This window comes from Gymnoscopelus braueri (assembly GCF_963280865.1).
Source record: "Gymnoscopelus braueri genome assembly, chromosome: 17".
Classification (NCBI taxonomy): Eukaryota; Metazoa; Chordata; class Actinopteri; order Myctophiformes; family Myctophidae; genus Gymnoscopelus; species Gymnoscopelus braueri.
In genome coordinates this window covers 9020419-9039856 of record NC_137617.1, presented here as the reverse complement: position 1 = coordinate 9039856, position 19438 = coordinate 9020419, and the positions used below count along the sequence as shown (strand labels likewise).

At 42.1% G+C, this 19438-nt stretch overlaps 1 protein-coding gene across 1 annotated transcript in view; it reads right to left on the bottom strand.

The window, feature by feature from the left end:
- Nucleotides 1–19438, bottom strand: part of stxbp4 (syntaxin binding protein 4) — a gene marked incomplete at its 5' end in the record, with an annotated part of 100352 nt that overhangs the window by 50622 nt on the left and 30292 nt on the right. Inside the window, 7 exons of the mRNA XM_080455566.1 lie at nucleotides 8250–8315; nucleotides 9663–9752; nucleotides 11120–11244; nucleotides 12887–12983; nucleotides 13410–13507; nucleotides 16479–16615; nucleotides 17167–17273. Coding sequence (XP_080311692.1) covers nucleotides 8250–8315; nucleotides 9663–9752; nucleotides 11120–11244; nucleotides 12887–12983; nucleotides 13410–13507; nucleotides 16479–16615; nucleotides 17167–17273 — 720 coding nt within the window. The remainder of the gene's footprint in view (nucleotides 1–8249; nucleotides 8316–9662; nucleotides 9753–11119; nucleotides 11245–12886; nucleotides 12984–13409; nucleotides 13508–16478; nucleotides 16616–17166; nucleotides 17274–19438) is intronic.

The following is a 19438-nucleotide window of genomic DNA, read 5'->3' as shown; positions in this document are numbered from 1 at the left end:
CTGTCTGCCTCTCAGCTTTCCTAATGTCTCTCCTACGCTGTCTCCCTCTCAGCTTTCCTAATGTCTCTCTCCTACACTGTCTCCCTCTCAGCCTTATTACCGTCTCTCCTATGCCGTCTGCCTGTCTCCCTCTAAGCTTTCTGTCTGTCTTTCCTACGCTGTCTGTCTCTCAGCTTTCCTATTGGCTATCTGTCCTACGCTATCTCCCTCTCAGCTTTCCTAATGTCTCTCCTACGCTGTCTCCCTCTCAGCTTTCCTAATGTCTCTCCTACACTGTCTCCCTCTCAAGCTTTCCTAATGTCTCTCCTACTCTGTCTCCCTCTCAGCTTTCCTAATGTCTCTCCTACACTGGCTCCCTCTCAGCTTTCCTAATGTCTCTCCTACGCTGTCTCCCTCTCAGCTTTCCTAATGTCTCTCCTACACTGGCTCCCTCTCAGCTTTCCTAATGTCTCTCCTACGCTGTCTCCCTCTCAGCTTTCCTAATGTCTCTCCTACGCTGGCTCCCTCTCAGCTTTCCTAATGTCTCTCCTACGCCGTCTGTCTCTCCTACGCTGTCTCCCTCTCAGCTTTCCTACTCTCTCTCCTACACTGTCTCACTCTCAGCTTTCGTACGGTGTGAGTTAATAAAAAAGATAACAGAGTGGTATATTTACTGTCCACTCTCCAGATAAACATTTCAGTAATGAGTGTCCGCCCTGTCGCAGAGAGCAAGTGTCAGATACAGAGACCACCTCATTATATCCACTATTTTCTAAACATTTAGAAAAATTGTGACAAATTGTGAGAAAAAAAAAGTCACTGGCACAATATATTTTCAAATGTTTGAGCGCCACTGCTGATTATACTGCATTATTCAGGGGATTAAATGCACAGATTCCGAGAGAGAGAGAGAGAGAGAGAGAGAGAGAGAGAGAGAGAGACAGACAGCGAGAGAAACAGACAGCGAGAGAAAGAGAGAGAGAGAGAGAGAGAGAGAGAGAGAGAGAGAGAGAAACAGAGAGCGATAGAAACAGAGAGCGATAGAAACAGACAGCGAGAGAAAGAGAGAGAGAGAGAGATCCGCCTCTGTGACAGTGGTGCTGAAAGACAGTCTGACAGATTAATTACAAGGAGGCGAGGTAGTTGTACCTGATGAGGTAATGGCAGCTAAATTACCAGGTAGCTTTATTCTTTATAACCGTCTCCTCATCTCCGCTAATAACAAAACTTGGGTGAGTGAGACCCGTTGCATCCCAGATGTCCTTCTGATGGATTTTGATTGGCCGTCAGTGTTTCTATCGTTCATAAAGTCGCTCTGAACGTGATCCACACACTATTGTTGTCATTACAGTTGGGGTGTGGACTCTGCCATCCACTTCAGTTAGAACGATTTTTAAATGACATGTTTATCGTTATCATTATAGTTATCGTGGTTGGTGTGAGCAGCCCTTAACTGAGTAAGAAGACAGAGAGACAGGGAGATCAATAGAGGAGAGCGAGAGAGTGAGAAAGAGCTGAGACTAGGTCTAGCAATTTAATTGATAATATCGATAACGATATTTAGAACCAATAACCCACTTAATCTTGGGTCATGGGCTAATCGAATAGCCTAATTGAGTTTTCTTTTTATATATTTTTCAATTGCTTATGTCAACGAATCGACATGAAACAACTCAAATAGATTTGTATCAATAATTGACTTAGTCCGATTACCCACTTAAGCCAGTATTATACTTCGTTGTACAAAAATGTGCAATTATTACACAATATATACAGTATTTTTTAAATATTTTTTGTAAATCATAATCGAGGCAAACGTTTAAAATAACAGTGATATTGATTTGAAGTCATATCGCTCAGAGACAGGTATATACTGTACTGTGTAGAGACACAGAAAGACAAGAGAAAAACACACACACACACACACACACACACACACACACACACACACACACACACACACACACACACACACACACACACACACACACACACACACACACACACACACACACACACACACACACACACACACACACACACACACACACACACACACACACACACACACACACTCTCTCTCACATAACTCCTGCTAACATTAAGCTGCATGTCTGGGATCATCTGAGGTAACACTTCACTATTAGCCCTCAAAGTAGCGTGCCGGCTGATCCCGGGTCAGTGTTAAGGGTTAAGGCCCAGGTGTCAAGATGTCTGTTAGTGTAAATGACATCAGAGGAAAGGCTGGTAGGAGTTACAACCTGCCTCTATTAGAAGAGCTCACCTGAGGAAACATACACTGTTCCATTGACACAGCTTCCTAAACCTTTCAGCTCCAGAACCACATCATACATTTAATGTCTTCCCCAGGACCCAAACTTACAAAAAAATACATTATGAATTAACCACTTGTAAAGTAACTAAGAACATGTACTTAACACATTCACTGGCAGGTGTTATTCATTGACGGACATATCCGTGATTTTAAATCCACCCGTTCAACGCCATTCACGGATATGTCCGTGATTTGGGGGGAAAAACGTCCAGAACCCAAGATAACGTGATCCGAAGATTTACTGCTCCCTTCACTTCCTGGTTAACTTATGACTTTAAAATCCTGTATCTCGGCTCCTGTGTACTTTTTTACTATGCATTTTTGGCGAAACATGCTATTTTCAACTGGTTATAACAAGAGAACGGGATGTCACTATGACATTTTTTTTTTCACGGAAGCACAGTGATTTCCTCTGTGATTAGCAACCATCAGGGGATCGATCATACTGGAGATACATATTCTGTGGTTCTTGAACAATTAGTCAGAATGCTTAAAAATGCTGCCAGAAGCTGCCTGCCATACATTAGAAAGCCCCTGGCAGTGAATGTGTTAAGTACTGTACTTAAGTACTGTTTTGAGGTATTTTTACATTACTGGAGTATTTCCAATTTTCAGTACGTTTACTTCTACTCCACTACATCTCAGAGGCAATTATTGTACTTGTACTCCACTACAATTATTTGAAAACTTTAGTTTTTAGTTACTTTGCAGATTTTGATTGTTATTACGAAACATACATTACCCACTTCAGCCCTATATACATTTCGGCCATTTGAAAACAGCCGATCTACAAGCTCACAATGCGTCGCATCACGACGCATTGTGAGCTTGTTGCCTGTTATTTTCAAAAGATTTGTATACGTTTGAAAACTTGAAATGGGATATTCTGCAAAATGAGTACTTTTACTTTTGGTACTTTAAGTACATTTTGATGCCAATACTTTTGTACTTTTACTCAAGTAGGTTTTGAATTCCGGACTTTTACTTGTAACAGAGTATTTCTCCATTGCAGTATTGATACTTTTACTTAAGTACAAGATTTGAGTACTTTTACCACCACTGCCACTTAAGCCCTATTCATTTATATATTTTTAAACGGCAGATGTAAGCTATTTTCACCATTTCTATTTTCCCCCCATTAAATCTGAGTTTTGTTTTTGAAAATCTTTTGAAGGAAACATACTTTTTATTTTTACCTACGGCTGATGAAAATGGGTCCGTGAATGGGTGACGACATATTGCTTGGGAAACGGTGTGTTAGTGTGGACATTACATAAGACCCAGAGCTTGTAAAAGTTACACCCTGCTGCCATTAGAAGAGCTCACCTGGGGAACTAACCACTGTTCTATTGACACAGTGGCAACATGAACCCTGACATAGATACTACGAATCCCATGATGCCGCGGGGGACTGAGATTGGGTGGCAGCAGCCCCCCCGCCTCTCCTCCACCAGGAAACAGTGGTATAAAGTAACTAAGTGCATTTGCTCAAGTACTTGGTACTCACTCGCAGTATTAAATTCATTTCCTCATACATTCTTTGTGAATTAACCTGAGAGAACATGAAGCTGCTTTAAAGGGATAGTTCACCCCCAAAATGACAATTTTTCTATCGATTAGTCACTCCATGGAGACTTGAATTCATGGATATTTTTTTGTTTTTGTCGCATTCCTAAGCCAATAATTTGATGACAGGCAGCGGTTCCTCCGCTTATGCAATACCTGTTGTACACGTGGTCAGAACCTGGTGGTGTACCCATCCGTCTGTCTGTCTGTGTCCCTTTTATGCCCATATGGAGATCTCTGTATCTGTCAGTCAGTCTGTCTGTCTGTCCGTCCATGTCCCTTTTACTCTGACATATGTAGATCTCTGTATCTGTCTGTCTGCATCAAGCCCCCGGGGGGAATGAAATAAGCGGCTAACCCATGGTGGCCGACTCAGGTACTGTCAGCTGGGGCCCACTACATGAACGAGCGAAAAGGGTTTCGACCAATGTTTCGTGACATAGACACATAAATAAAAGGACACTACTGCGCATGTGAAGGGGCATTTAAAGTAATTCAATGGAACGGTTCTCGACATAATGTGACACACACACCCACACACAGAGATTTTGTACACTCATAGATAGGTTTGTCAAAGTTGTCAGATAGGCATGTCCAGAGATCATCCATGAGAATGGTTTTAAAATACAGGAAATAACTCCAGCGGGGAACAAGGCCCAACTGAAGCCTCGCGGTCTCCCCTGAAAAACCAATCCCTAGTTGGGTGATAAGTTACGTGCACTGACGGAACTGTGGTGCCATTTGTGACACACACACACACACACACACACACACACACACACACACACACACACACACACACACACACACACACACACACACACACACACACACACACACACACACACACACACACACACACACACACACACACACACACACACACACACACACACACACACACACACACACACACACACGTGATGTGAGAGGGGATGTAGGTCACTCTGTGTGAAATGTTTAAATAACACACATCACACAGTGGACAAAACACACACACACACACACACACATGTTTGTATTACTATACTTGTGAGGACATGAACATTTTAGGAGGGTGATTTCATGAATGGTGTTTTTTTTTCGGGGATCAAGGAGGTCACACACATCCACACACCTTTAAAGACTGCCACAATAAAGTTACTGATGGGAGCAGTGGTGTAAAGTAACTAAGTACATTTACTCAAGTAATGTACTTAACACATTGAGTGGCAGAGGTTTTTAAAACAGGGTACAGCCAGTGCTTTTTAACGTTTATTGGCGATCTGCCAATACGAGCTGCGAGCTGCCAATACAAGCTCACAATGTGTTGCGATGCGACGCATTGTGAGCTTGTAGATCGTCTATTTTTCAAAAGATTTGTATACATTTGAAAACTTGTGAACTGGGACATTCTGCATTTTATGAGTACTTTATAGTTTTGGTACTTTAAAGGGTTAGTTCGGATTTTTGGACTGTAGGAAATACTTGCCATGAATGTAGTGGTTGCAAAGGTATCAATTGATTGCCTGTGGTCAGAGTTCTGGTCCGGTTCTGGTCCGGTTCTGATGAATATTAAGTAGTTCCGTGATTTGGTGGGGGCCGCTCATTAAAAATACATGAATAAAAAAAATTGTGTCATTCGTATTGTTGACCTATTTCTACCATATAGTGCAGGTTCCGTTCAACTTCGACCCCTCTGTCACATGTGTTTGTGTTCAGAATCACTGCGCTGCGGCAGCCTACTCTCCCACAAAATATATGACATGATTATGTGAAATGGGACATTCTGCATAATGACTACTTTCTACTTTTGGTACTTTAAGTGCATTGTCATACCAATATTTTTGAACTTTTACTCAAGTAATTTTTGTATTCAGGACTTTCACTTGTAACAATACAAATATTACTAAATAGTATTAAATAGTATTTCTATAATAAAAAATACGATTACTTTTTCCACCACTGGATGGGAGCTACTCTGCACAAACTCGTCTATGCCTTTGATGAATGGCATTTTTTTCCTTTTTTCCCCTTATAACCCTAACCCTGAAGCCGGAAATAGCTGATCTACAAGCTCACAACGTGTTGCACTTCCGCTTCAGCGCGTTGTGAGCTTGTAGATTGGCTATTTTGTGTATATATATATATATATATATATATATATATATATATATATATATATATATATATATATATATATATATATATATATATATATATATATATATATATTGTACCCAACACTGGCAATTTCTCTTAGGAGGAATCACGTCTATTTCTCAAATTATACTTGTGGGGAACATTTGGCCCTCTCTAGTATGGTACACACAGTGTGTGTGTGTGTGTGTGTGTGTGTGTGTGTGTGTGTGTGTGTGTGTGTGTGTGTGTGTGTGTGTGTGTGTGTGTGTGTGTGAGTGTGTGTGTGTGTGTGTGTGTGTGTGTGTGAGTGTGTGTGTGTGTGTGTGTGTGTGTGTGTGTGTGTGTGTGTGTGTGTGTGTGTGTGTGTGTGTGTGTGTGTGTGTGTGTGTGTGTGTGTGTGTGTGTGTGTGTGTGTGTGTGTGTGTGTGTGTGTGTGCGCGTGCGTGTGTGCGCGTGCGTGTGCGTGTGCGTGTGCAGTGTACAGTATGTGAGCGAAGGCCATCTGTTCATGTTGTTGCTCTCAGCAGGTCTACAGGCCATTGTGTGAAGGTTCTGCTAACCTGTAATTCTGAGAAGAAACGGGGTGTGTGAGTTCAGAGAGAGAGAGAGAGAGAGAGAGAGAGAGCCAGGGATGGATGGAGGGAGAGAGAGAGGGAAAGGAAGAATGAAAACAGAAAGAAAGAACAGACGTGACATCACCCAGACAGACAGACAGACAGGCAGGCAGACAGACAGACAGACTTATTTGCACTCCATTTACATTTTAATTTTTTCAAACTGTGGCCTCCAATATCTGACCCGTTTTCCTTATTCTTTTGTCATATCTCTAATCTCCTTACCTTTCTTTAAAACTGTAAATGATGGGAGTTTGTTAGAAAAAATAATTTCCCCCACTGTGTTACACCTGTAAACCTGGGAGGTGACAATAAGGCTGAGTCCTTTCTGCAATCAGTGGAGTTACCCCCCCCTGCTGGCCATTAGACAGAATGCCGGTTTAGGTCCCCCAGTAACTTAAACCAGCGCCTGTGACACATTGTAAACTTGTAGATCTGCTATAAATAATAATATAATTCTGAATATTTTTGAAAAATAATTTAAAACACAAATCTGTATTCAGGCCGTTTGTGTGTTTGTGTGTGTGTGTGTGTGTGTGTGTGTTTGGGCATGTATTGCCAATGCACACAAACACACAATACGTGTTCCATTTATTTTCATTTGGACTTGACATGACAGAAGAAGCAAGGCATTGATCTTGTATCGTTACTGTCACGATCATATGAAAGACAGACATTACACCATCAGCTGACCTGATCTAACTAGTAGTGGTGAGTTAAAGAATATAAGAACTAAACCTGATACTTTATTGTCGTTTTACATCTCAAGTTCGATTCTGACATTTAGAATTGAAGATTCTGAGCGAGAGAGAGAGAGAGAGAGAGAGAGAGAGAGAGAGAGAGAGAGAGACATACAGACAGGCAGACAGACAGACAGACAGACAGACAGACACACACAGATGGAGAGAAATAAATAGTTTTGTGGTTCAACTTTACAGTCCATTGGATCTATTGGACAATGAATCACAAAAACAGAGGGAACTATTTCAGGACTGAAAGCTTTCCAGGCACTCTGTTAAAGAGTGTTCTTATGGCGCATTGTGTGGGCTCACCCCACAGGAGAATTTAGGGAGTTTCTAGATCTGTTTCAAACTGCTGTTGTGCACCCAACCCAACCCACCCACGGCCTTCGCTGTATGATGACGAATACCGAAAGTAGCAGGTCACAACATGTGACATTGTGAGCTACTTTTTTTTTTTGGTGAAATTTTGAAATGTCTTTAAAATGTACGCATTGCAACATGTGAGATTTATGCTATTTTTGAACATTTAGATTTTTTCCCAAAATGTTTTTAAACTTTCTGAATGTTTTTATTTTGGAGATATAATGCCAAACTCCAGGGTGAAAGTGGTGAAATAATAGTGACAGACAGACCGACAGACAGACACACACGTGTGTGTGTGTGTGTGTGTGTGTGTGTGGGTGTGTGTGCGTGTGCTCGCACGTGTGCGTGTGTAGTGTACGCACTGCGTGGATGTACCCAGAGCTCTCCCTAGTGAATGATCACCAAAGAGCAATTGCAATATTATGAAAGGCAGAACTACACACACACACCAAAGGTATGTTAAATGACAAAATAACATTCTGCACATATCTGCCAAATACTATTCTGTGTGTGTGTGTTGTCACTGACCATTTTGATCTTGGTCAGTTCTTCCTCCAGGTGATGGTGACGTTTCTGAGACTCAACCAGCTGGTCCTGACACACACACACACACACACACACACACACACACACACACACACACACACACACACACACACACACACACACACACACACACACACACACACACACACACACACACACACACACACACACACACACACACACACACACACACACACACTGATTAATCGATTGACAAATTCATGTTCTCCTTTGTATTTTCCTATACTACCAGTTTATTTTTCTTTCCAAATTCTATTATGTTACTGCCATGTTATTTAAAAAAAGAAAAACACATTTTGGAATATATGGGGGTCCCTGGCACAAAATCTTTTCAGATGGGGTTCCACAGCCAAATTACAAGTCAATTTGGGGGTCCTATGAGGAAGCAGAGCTCTACATGTAAGACAGGGGAAAAGGTACAGTATGCAGACAATCGATGCCCTTCTCTGGCAGCTTGTTTGTAAACGACATCTTAGGTAAGAAATAGGCCATGCAGGGAAGGCAGACTGATCACAGTCCGTTCAGTCCATTCTAGTCGTTAACACGCTGCTCTACAGAAGTAATAGCCTGACGCTCAGCCTGAATTTTCATTTCGTTTCAATCCATTATTCAGTCTGAAAGCCCTCTCAGTGAGGCCATTTTCTGACAGTGGTAGAAAAAGTGCTCAAATGTTTTACTTAAGTAAAAGTATCAATACTGCAATGTAGAAATACTCTGTTAAGTAAAAGTCCGGAATTCTAAATTTACTTGAGTAAAAGTACAAAAGTATTGGTATCAAAATGTACTTAAAGTACCAAAAGTAGAAAGTCATTATGCAGAATGTCCCATTTCACAAGTTTTCAAATGTATAAAATGTATGGAAATCTTTTGAAAATAGCAGATCTACAAGCTCACAATGTGTCGCATTGTGAGCTTGTAGATCTCCTATTTTCATAGGGTTATATCACTGTTAACTTTTGTAATAATCTAAATCTACAAAGTAACTAGTAACTAAAGTTTCAAATAAATGTAGTGGAGAAAAAGTACAATATTTGGATCCGAGATCCAGTCGTAGTGGACTAGAAGTAAAAGTATTGGAAATTGGAAATATTTCATTAAAATAAATAAATAAAATTGTACTTAAGTACAGTACTTAAGTAAATGTACTTAGTTACAGTTTCCACCACTGTTTTCTGAGATGGGGACGTGGCCAAAATGGGACTCTTTGGCGATTGGTTCACACTGGGTCATCCCCATCCCCATTGGGCCGGCTAGATTTTCACCTTGAGAAAACCCCGCCTCTGACAGTGTCACCAGACCCTGAATGCGTGGCTAGCGATTCAGGGACTGGAGACCATGGCCGCAAAAGTAACCCATAGAAAACGTATTGTGTACCTGTAGTTTCTTGATCTCTCTCAGGGCCTCGATGTGGTCTGTTTTCAGTCTCTCCATCTCCTCCACGTCATCAGAGTCTAACAGAGATGGCTTCACATATTCACACGCACGCACACATACATACATAAGTAAATACTTTCTCACCAATCCTACGATGTGAAAAATCTCTGTCCGTCTGTCCGTCTGTATGGGACCAACAAGCATCAAACTCGGCGTGCGTATCGGCGAGGACCTCGAGGAAGTGATGCACCAAGTGGGAAGAGGGAAAGCCTTTTATGGGCATTGGAGTGGCGGCTACCTGTGCTAAATTGGCACAAATTGGCACAAAACTGGCACACCCTTTCAAGCTACGAGGATATGAGATTCATCATTAGAAGAACATAGTTACGAACAATTCTGACCTTTAAGAGGTACAAGAAATACAAGAAATTTGAAGTAGCTGCACTAACATGCTGGCTTAGGGGGGATAAAAAAGGCTTTTCTGTAAAAAAATAGTTTTTTAAAAGAGATTTAAATTAAAACTGGTTAGTGAGCGAGCTAATCTGAGGTCCTCTGGCAGGCCATTCCATAGTCTAGGGGCCTTAATGGCCAAGGACTGGTCACCCTTACGGTGCGTTTTAACAGCGGGCGATCAGGATAGTATTTTCCGGAAGTGCATTATATGTCTATGAGAGCCGGCAACTACTGGCGATAGGGCGAAGTGGGCGGGGGGGCGATGAAAGATGGATTTTCTTTATCTTTTGGACGATGTCGCCCGGTGATTGCCCGAGAGTCGCCCGCTGTTAAAACGTACTGTTAGTCACCAACATATAGGCCTTGGAACAACCAGTGGACCTGAATCAGAGGACCTCAGGCTATGGACCGGCACATATAGGGCTTTAAAAAAAAAATTCCAGACAAAAAATGTTATTATTTCTCTTACACAAATCCAGAATTTTCTTCTCTCTTTTTTTTTTTTTTACAATACTGTGTTTTCTCTTATCGTGTGATGCGTTTACATTTGTAATGTAACTAGTAACTACTGTAGTAACTAAAGGGTTAGGGTTAGTTGTGGGTTAAGGCTAAAGTTATAATACATGCAGTGGCGTTAGAAGCCTCTTAGATGTCGGGGGGGGGGGGTTAAAAAGTATCAAGAAATGGACATACTCAAGCAAAGTAAAAGTACCTGAAATTGTAATTAATTAATTAATTAAGTGAAAGTGACTGGCGAGTAAATGTACTTGAAATGAAGGTGTGAATGTAATGTCATGCAGTGCTTTTTAGCTCGAGACCTAAATGAGGAATGTGAGGTTTCCCCGGGAGGGACTCAAACTAGTGAAAAGAGCCGTCTACAAAACGATTTACTCGCGACCCCCCCCCCCCAAAAAATGGGTCCGCGACCAACAAATGTGTCCCAACGCACTGTTTGAGAAGCAGTGATGTGATGTAGTGCTTGTATTGTTGTGTAGTGGATATACCTGCAGGTTGGTGGGAGACTCCAGCAGATTGAGAAGCTCATCAGAAGCGAACCTTGACCCCTGGCTGACCTCCGACTCCTCCTCCCACTGAAGCCCAAACAGCTCTCTGGTCAGACTCTCAAAGTCTGCACACGACCACACACACACACACACACACACACACACACACACACACACACACACACACACACACACACACGACTAGAGATTTTTACAGGTCGACTAATTTGACCCAGTGGGACTAGTCGAAATTTACATTTAAAAAAATAAAAAAGTAAAAATAAAACATTTTCTTTCTTTTTTTAGGGGGGTCATTGTTTTAATGCCATCCTACTACTATATTACTATTATTATTATCCTCCTGCCCTTATTTTTATGGCGTTTTAAGGGAAGCGCTTCTGGCACAGCAGCACAGCACCACAGCAGCGTCTCCAAGGATCCCCATTGCCCAATAATAGGCTTTTATTGGGCATACTTTTGACCCCCTTTTAATAAAAAATAAAGTAAGGAGGATAATAATAATAGTAAGATGGGCCATTACTATGGCATTAAAACTTTTTTATTTTTTTTTCAACTATTCGACTAGTATCATATCAAAGAAAAGTACCTCTGGTATAATACTGCATTATTTCCATGAGCAATACATTTTGTTATATACATTTTGGAGATCACCATTTGTCTAAAGTCCAAAAAATAACTTTTCAAAGACTTGATGGCACAGGTGAACAGCTTGTACTGTAGATCAGTGGTTCTCAACCTTTTTTATGTCAAGGACCCCCAAATTTGTATTGTATGTATTTGGCCACGGACCCCCATCTCAAAATATTTTGTTCCAGGGACCCCCAGAAGCAAAGATTTGAGTTCCAAATGTTGGCTTTTCACGATTTTTCAAAAATAGCTTAAGTACACAATAATGGTTAAAGTGGTTAAAATGATTGTGACGCTATATTAAATTATTTAGCTGGGGACCGTCTGGTACCCCGCCAAGGACCCCTGGGGGTCCCCGGACCCCATTTTGAGAACCAATGCTGTAGCTATTTTCGATGTGCAACACCAGCATGCAACTAGACTGGCTAATTGTCCGGTATGAATACAGGTGTGCCTTGAGATTTTGACTTGCCCACTGGTGTTTGAAACGCCATCTAATAGAGAAGATGGATATCGTTGTCTCCATATTACAACTTTTTATGGTTTTTTTTCGTAAATTAAAAGGGATAGTTCACCCCCAAAATGACGTTTTTCCTATCGATTTGTTACCCCAGGGAGACTTGAATTCATGGATTTTTTGTTTCATTCATGTCACATTCCTAAGCCAATAATTTGATGAAAGGTGGCGGTTCCGGTAGGAAGACACAAAGACTCTCCTTTGTGTCTTCTACCGAAACCGCTGCCTACCAGTCCGCTGGTCATCAAATTATTGGCTTTGGAATGAGACAAAAACTACAAAATATCCATGAATACAAGTCTCCATGGAGTGACTAATCGATAGAAAAAATAAAAAAAGAATTGGGTGAACTATCCCTTTAATGCCCTATTACTTCATCATACTTAACTACAGTGTCACACAAAAGTAGCAAAAATAGGCTATTTTTACTTCCACCCGACAGTGACAATATGAGAGAATCAAACCCAGTCATGCATTGCTCAGTGAGCGGATACAAATAAGAGTTAACGTCAGGTGACATTTGTTTACAGGGTGCGAGGGGAGAGGTTACAAAGGTCACAGAGGTCATCAGGGATGGATGGGTGGATGGAGGAGGTTCTTACCTGCGTAGTCCACCGTCCCTGCTGGGTCCGTATGGAGTCCACAGCACAGTGCCCGCCACTGGCACTCTGTGGGCTTTAAGCCAAGGATGTCCAGAGCCTGCAACACACACACACACAGGACACATATCACGTGTGAGCCTGTATGTTAAAATCACTTCTCTGAAAATGAAACATTGACAAACACGTACGTTCGCGCACACACACACACACACACACACACACACACACACACACACACACACACACACACACACACACACACACACACACACACACACACACACACACACACACACACACACACACACACACACACACACACACACACACACACACACACACACACGTGTGACATGACTGAGTGCACTGGATGGGATATCAACTATTGATCCTCTCAGGGTCACACTAATAGATTATTGATCCATTAGATTTTTCTAACCACAGAAGACAGACAGTGACAGACAGACAGACAGACAGACAGACAGACAGACAGACAGACAGACAGACAGACAGACAGACAGACCTGCTCCAGTCGCTCCAGTTTGAGGCGACTGCTGGTTGTGATGGAACACTTCCTGTCTGGGGACTGACTGTCTACTGGCACACCACAGGATGGAGAGACTGGAGACAGGGGGGTGGAGAGAGAGAGGGAGAGAGAGACCCAGACAACCAGAGAGATAGAGGGGGAGGGAGAGAGATAGAGGGGGAGGGGGAGGGGGAGGGGGAGGGGGAGGGGGGGGGAGAGAGAGAGAGAGAGAGAGAGAGAGAGAGACAGAGAGAGAGAGAGAGAGAGAGAGAGCAAATGCATGAATAAATGCATTTTATTCATTTGACGATTTAGTAATTGTGTGCCTGTGTGCACGTACAGTATGTCACTCTGTCTACAAAGCTGTCCACCGGAGGGCGCAGTGGCTAAACTATGGACATGTTCTTGGTTTAGCCAAGATTTAGCCTCTCAGACCCAAAACTTTGAATATTTTGTTGTCGCTGAATAAGATGTTGTCCACAATTCCATGCTGTATTTCTTTAATTAAGTAATGCAGATGTTTAACAATAATTTAACTCTTGAGAGCATAAAATGAAACCAAATGGACCCGTAAGGGTCCATTTGGTTTCATTTTACACTCCCTTTGGTTCAATGCTATTTTAACCTAAGCCTGTTCTTGGTTGTCCGGCACCCCCAAGATCTTAAAAAATAGGCTTCAGACCGCCCAAAAGTTTGAGTTTGGCCGGCATCTCCAGGCCGTTTTGGTTCTGTGTTTGACACCTGCTCTGCCTTTTGACTTCAAAGGAAAGTATGCGGCTCTAAAGAGCAAGGAAGTTAAATGTATGAAGTGAACCAGCAATTTCCAATATGGCTGCTGTGCATAGAGCCTATATAGTTTGTTTTCCAGTGCATTGTGAAGCGGGCCCCACAGTCTGCCCGGTGTTGTCCCTGGCTAGAGGGTCAGGTCGATGACATCACAGAAAGACAGATATAACGTCAGCGGGGCCGCGTTTCGCCACACGCTCACACCTCCTGGGCCAATCAGAGGCCAGACCTCCTGCTGGCCTCTTTTCCTTCCGCCACAAGGCGAGCGCACCGGGCCCCATCTGGCATCTATCTGCCTCTCTATCCCTTTGTTTGTCTCTTTCCCTCTCCTCTCTTCTCTCTTCAAAACAAAAGGTGTAGTTGCTCCCAGTGGTGTAAATAAGTAACTGTACATTTACTCAAGTACTGTACTTATTAGTACACTTTTGAGGAATTTTTACTTTACTGCAGTATTTCCCATTTTCAGTACTTTTACTTCTACTCCACTACATCTCAGAGGCAACTATTGTACTTTTACTCCACTACAATTATTTGACAACTTTAGTTACTAGTTATACTTTGATTATTATTACAAAACATACATTAACCACTTCAGCCCTATATACATTTCGGCCATTTGAAAATAGCCGATCTACAAGCTCACAATGCGTCGCATCTTTTTATTTATTTATTTCATTGGCACTGAATGAGTTAAGACTTTAGGATGAAAAACGTTTCTGACGTTTAAAAAAAACTAACCAAAACTGTGATTCACCTTTCTAAGAATAGACCTTGAACAATGAAAGCGCTCTTGGGTGAAAGGGAGTGTCCAGTCCAGATAAAACATTCTTTTTAATTAGATGAGGTAAATACTTTCTAAGTGCAAAGGTTATAATAGTTTTGGACTTTTCATTATAGTTTATTTTTTGTTGACAATTTGTTTTCTAATCCAATTCGTTTTAATACGTTTTTAGAGCGGGTTTGCTTGTTTTTATTAGTTTCGTTTTAGTTTCGTTTTTATTAGTTCAATTTTAGAATAGTTTTTATTAGTTTTAGTGTTAGTTTTAGTTTTTTTTCATACTTTGTGTTATTTGTCAGGTGCAGGATTTAAAAAAGGTCAGAGTAAGTATTGTGTAATAAAAACTCAACAAAAGATACCATTTAAAAATATATATTCAGTTACTGTTGGACAGTCAACGAGAAAAACGAAAACAAAGGGCATTTTGTCTATAATTTCAGTTTGTTTAAGTTAGTTTTGTAAACACAATACATTTTCTGTTAGCTATCGTTTTCTTTTAATTCTAGCTTTTATTTAGTTCAGTCAACTAAAATGATTTTTTAATTTATTAGTTTTCGTTATTTCATTAGTTGTCTTTAACTATAATAACCTTGCTAAGGCACAGTGCCTTCTATCTACACGTATCGTCGCTGTCGGGCAGAAACCTCTCATCTCCATATCCTAACTTTTTGTGTTTTCTCGTAAATTAACGCCCTACTTGATCACACTACAGCGTCACACAAAAGCATCAAAAGTAGCAGATCCGCAAGCTTGTAGATCTGCTACTTTGGCTACTTTTGAATTTGACATACGAGGTTTCCACCCGACAGAGACAGTGTAATACTTGATTACACACACATTTCTACCAGCAGTTACACCACACACACACATCTATTTATTAACTTTTATAACAATATAGGTATTGTATATTATTAAGGTGGTTTGTCACATGTTCCCGGTCCTAAATTAGCCCCTTGATTAGGTTCTGGCCCACCATCTAATGCAGGGGTCTTCAACAGGGGGTCCGGGACCCCTAGGGCTATTCTAAAGTAACAGATCTACAAGCTCACAGCTTGTACATCTGCTATTTCTTTTTAAATGTTTGAAAAATATTGAAAATGTTTGGAATTATATTATGATATTTTTTTAAAAACATAAATCTTCTCTTCTGAGGGTCCCTGGAAAAATGTTTTCAGGCCCGGGCGGCTGGCGTAGCCGTCTGGGCACCTAGGCTGGTAATCCAGCCTGACGGCGCGTCGCGGGTTCGAGTCCCGTTCCCGACGACCTTTGTTACGTGTCATCCCCCCCCCCCCCATCTCTCTCCCAATTTCCTGTCAGTCTACTGTTCAACCATCAATAAAGGCATAAAAATATAATAATAATTCAGATGGGATTGAGAACCCCTGAACTAGACTACCGTAGTTCTCTGTCCGTCTCTCTGGCTGAGGCTGACTGCAGACCGGGTCTGCGGTTTGGACCGGATGGGATTTGGGGGACCACCAGGGTGAGGCTGTGTGTCTTACCGGAGCCCATGGTGCTGGTCTGGGCCCCCCGCACGGCAGTAGGAGGCCCCTGCAGAGAGCTGGGGCTCTGGGGTCCACCGCTGGAACCGGAAGAAGACGTCCGTCTGATGAAGGCAATCTCCACCGTTGGGTCTGGTCTGGGGGACGATGCGACACGCACGCGCGCGCGCACGCACGCACGCACGCACGCACACACGCACACACTTAGTGTAACACCAACACCAGGGGTCTTCAACAGGGGGACCCCCTGTTGAAGAGGCCCCTAGAGGGTCCTTAGAGCTACTACAGGGGTCCACCAAACCTTTGTGTAATGGTGAACATTAGCCGAAAATAGCCGATCTACAAGCTCACAATGCCTCGCGCTGCGAGGCGTTGTGAGCTTGTAGATCGGCTATTTTCGAAGAGTTGATGTGGAGGGGAAAAAGAGCAGACCAGGAACAGAGCCAATGGTTGACTAAATATTGAGGGTTTAAAATGTTAACTATCTGAAAAAACACATTAACATGAGTCCAACTATATATGAAAAAAATGAATCTGCAACACAGTTTTATAGAATATGTAGTGGGGGGGGGGGTCCCTGCTACATCTGTCTCTCAGCTAGGGGGTCCTTGGGCTGAAAAACGTTGAAGACCCCTGATGTCTGTCTGTCTGTCTGTCTGTCTGTCTGTCTGTCTAGCTGTTGTCCTACCTGAGTGTGGTGCGTGTCAGGACGTTGCGGGCCTCCTCGTACGTCAGTCCAATCAGAGACTCCTTGTTGATGGACACCAGCTGGTCCCCAGCCTGTAGCCTGCCATCCTGAACACACACACACACACACACACACACACACACACACACTCTTGTATTACTATACTTGGGAGAACATCAACTTTTAGGAAGCCGATTCTATGAACGTTTTTTTGCTATTTTTAACCCTAAACCATTATCTACAAGGCGATCTTCAAGCTCACAGCTTGTACATAGATCTGCTATTTTCGGTGCACAACTAAGTAGAAATCAGGCATAACTCCTAACCGTAACCCCCAAACCTGTGTCTAAGTGTCTAATCCTAACCCTAACTGCAACCTGAATCTTTTCTTAATTGTAATAGGGAATTTTAGCAAGATGTTTGGACCATCTGTGAAAAAAATTACTACCAATAGCTTTCTTCACCAATGTGTTCTTATAGGTGTCTAGAATCATCTCTCAATTAATGCAAACCCAAATCCTCGTGGAAAATCCTGGAGAGCCAATCAAAGTTAAGGCTCCTTAAGTCCCCACATGCAGACAGTGTATCCCACTGAGCATGTGCACAGTAGGTGTACATTCTTATCAAGTGTTTAGCAATATTTTCTTAATTTATTTTTCAGAATAGAATCAATTCAACAACACCCCAATCCCTACTATTGATTATAAACTGTGCTGTACATTACAAGGTTCAAGGTCTTTATTAATGTCCCAAAAGGGCAATTAGGTTTACAGCAAGAGTAGTGGTTTAAAACATACAGACAGTACAGGACAACAACAGACATGAAACACCATAGCATAAAACAGAAGTCTGGGCGCATCTAGTGCAAGAGATAAAAATAAAAGGCTACATTCAGAAAAAAGTGATAGGATATAAAGTGCCGGCATAAAGTTCTTGTTTCAACATCGTCATCATCAGTAACATATCCTTTACCTGTTACTGGCAGCGTTGATTGCACGAATTGAGGCAGGGACAAAGGAGTGCTTGTATCTGTTATTTTTGACACCAGGGGCACCCAGACGACGGCCAGATGGCAACAGCCTGTACTCTGGCTCGAGTGGGTGGGCACTATCTTGCCGAATGGACCTGGCCTTCATGAGCAGCTTAACAATAACCAATATACCAATAGTATATGGCCAGGGAGACATTTTTACTCAAACATAATGGTTGGAATGGATTCAGCACCCCTGAAAACCCCTAGTTCAGGGGTTTTCAACTGGTGGTCCGTGGACCACTGGTGGTCCGTGGAGGTATTGCATGTGGTCCCTAATCATGCATTCAGTATTGTAGGAAAGTGAAGATTTTCTTTTAAGTTTCTTTTATTTTTTTAATTTTTTGAGAAACTTAGTAACTTTGTATTTGAGGAATTAAAGACATTATCATCATCATCAGTGGTCCTTTGAGGACGCTTATGCTTCAATTCCAAAAGTACTTCAAGCTTAACCACAAAAGAGGATCAGCTCATTGCCATGTCCACAGACTCTGTCAAGAGGTAGCCTGGGACCAGACGAATCTGCGAGTGCAAAAATAAATTGCACTCTGCGATTTGGGTCTGGCACCGCTCCATAGAGAATCCATTTCCTGCTCCAGAAGACGTGTGTAACCAATCATGGCCCAGTATTCGAATATGGGAGACTGTAATTGGTAGTTGGTTGTAGGTCTAACCAATTGCGTCGAGAGCCATTGTTTTGATCCTGCCCCTTGGGAAAAAAAACGTCCTCATGGAAGCACCAGACTCATATCCACTCAGTGATATAGTCTAGCTACGCCAGGCTAGTCAAGAGGCACATGTATGAAACACATGAGTTGTCAGGCACAATTCCCAAGGCTTACAGTAAAAGCAAAATGTATTTGACCTTTTGTAACTACGCATCTCTATGACAGTAGCATTTTCATGCTGGCATACTTGAACAATATGTACAGGGCAAGGTTTGAGCCAGAAAATGACATGAGACATGAGACTCCACTATAGCCAAGATGAGACAAACATGGACCACCCGTGATCATGTCATGGACCACTAGTTGAGAAACAGTTCACTCAATGACCTAAGATGACACTTCAATGTTGTTGACAGCAGTTACTGGAACTTCCACAGAAAAGGGAACTGGAATCTCAAGAAGTGGAAGTGTGGCCTGGTTGCGCCATCATTATTAGGAAATGTGCCCATATAATAGCATGTGTCTGCTCACTCATCAGTTAACATGAGTTTAATAGAGGGCTGGATGAAGTAAG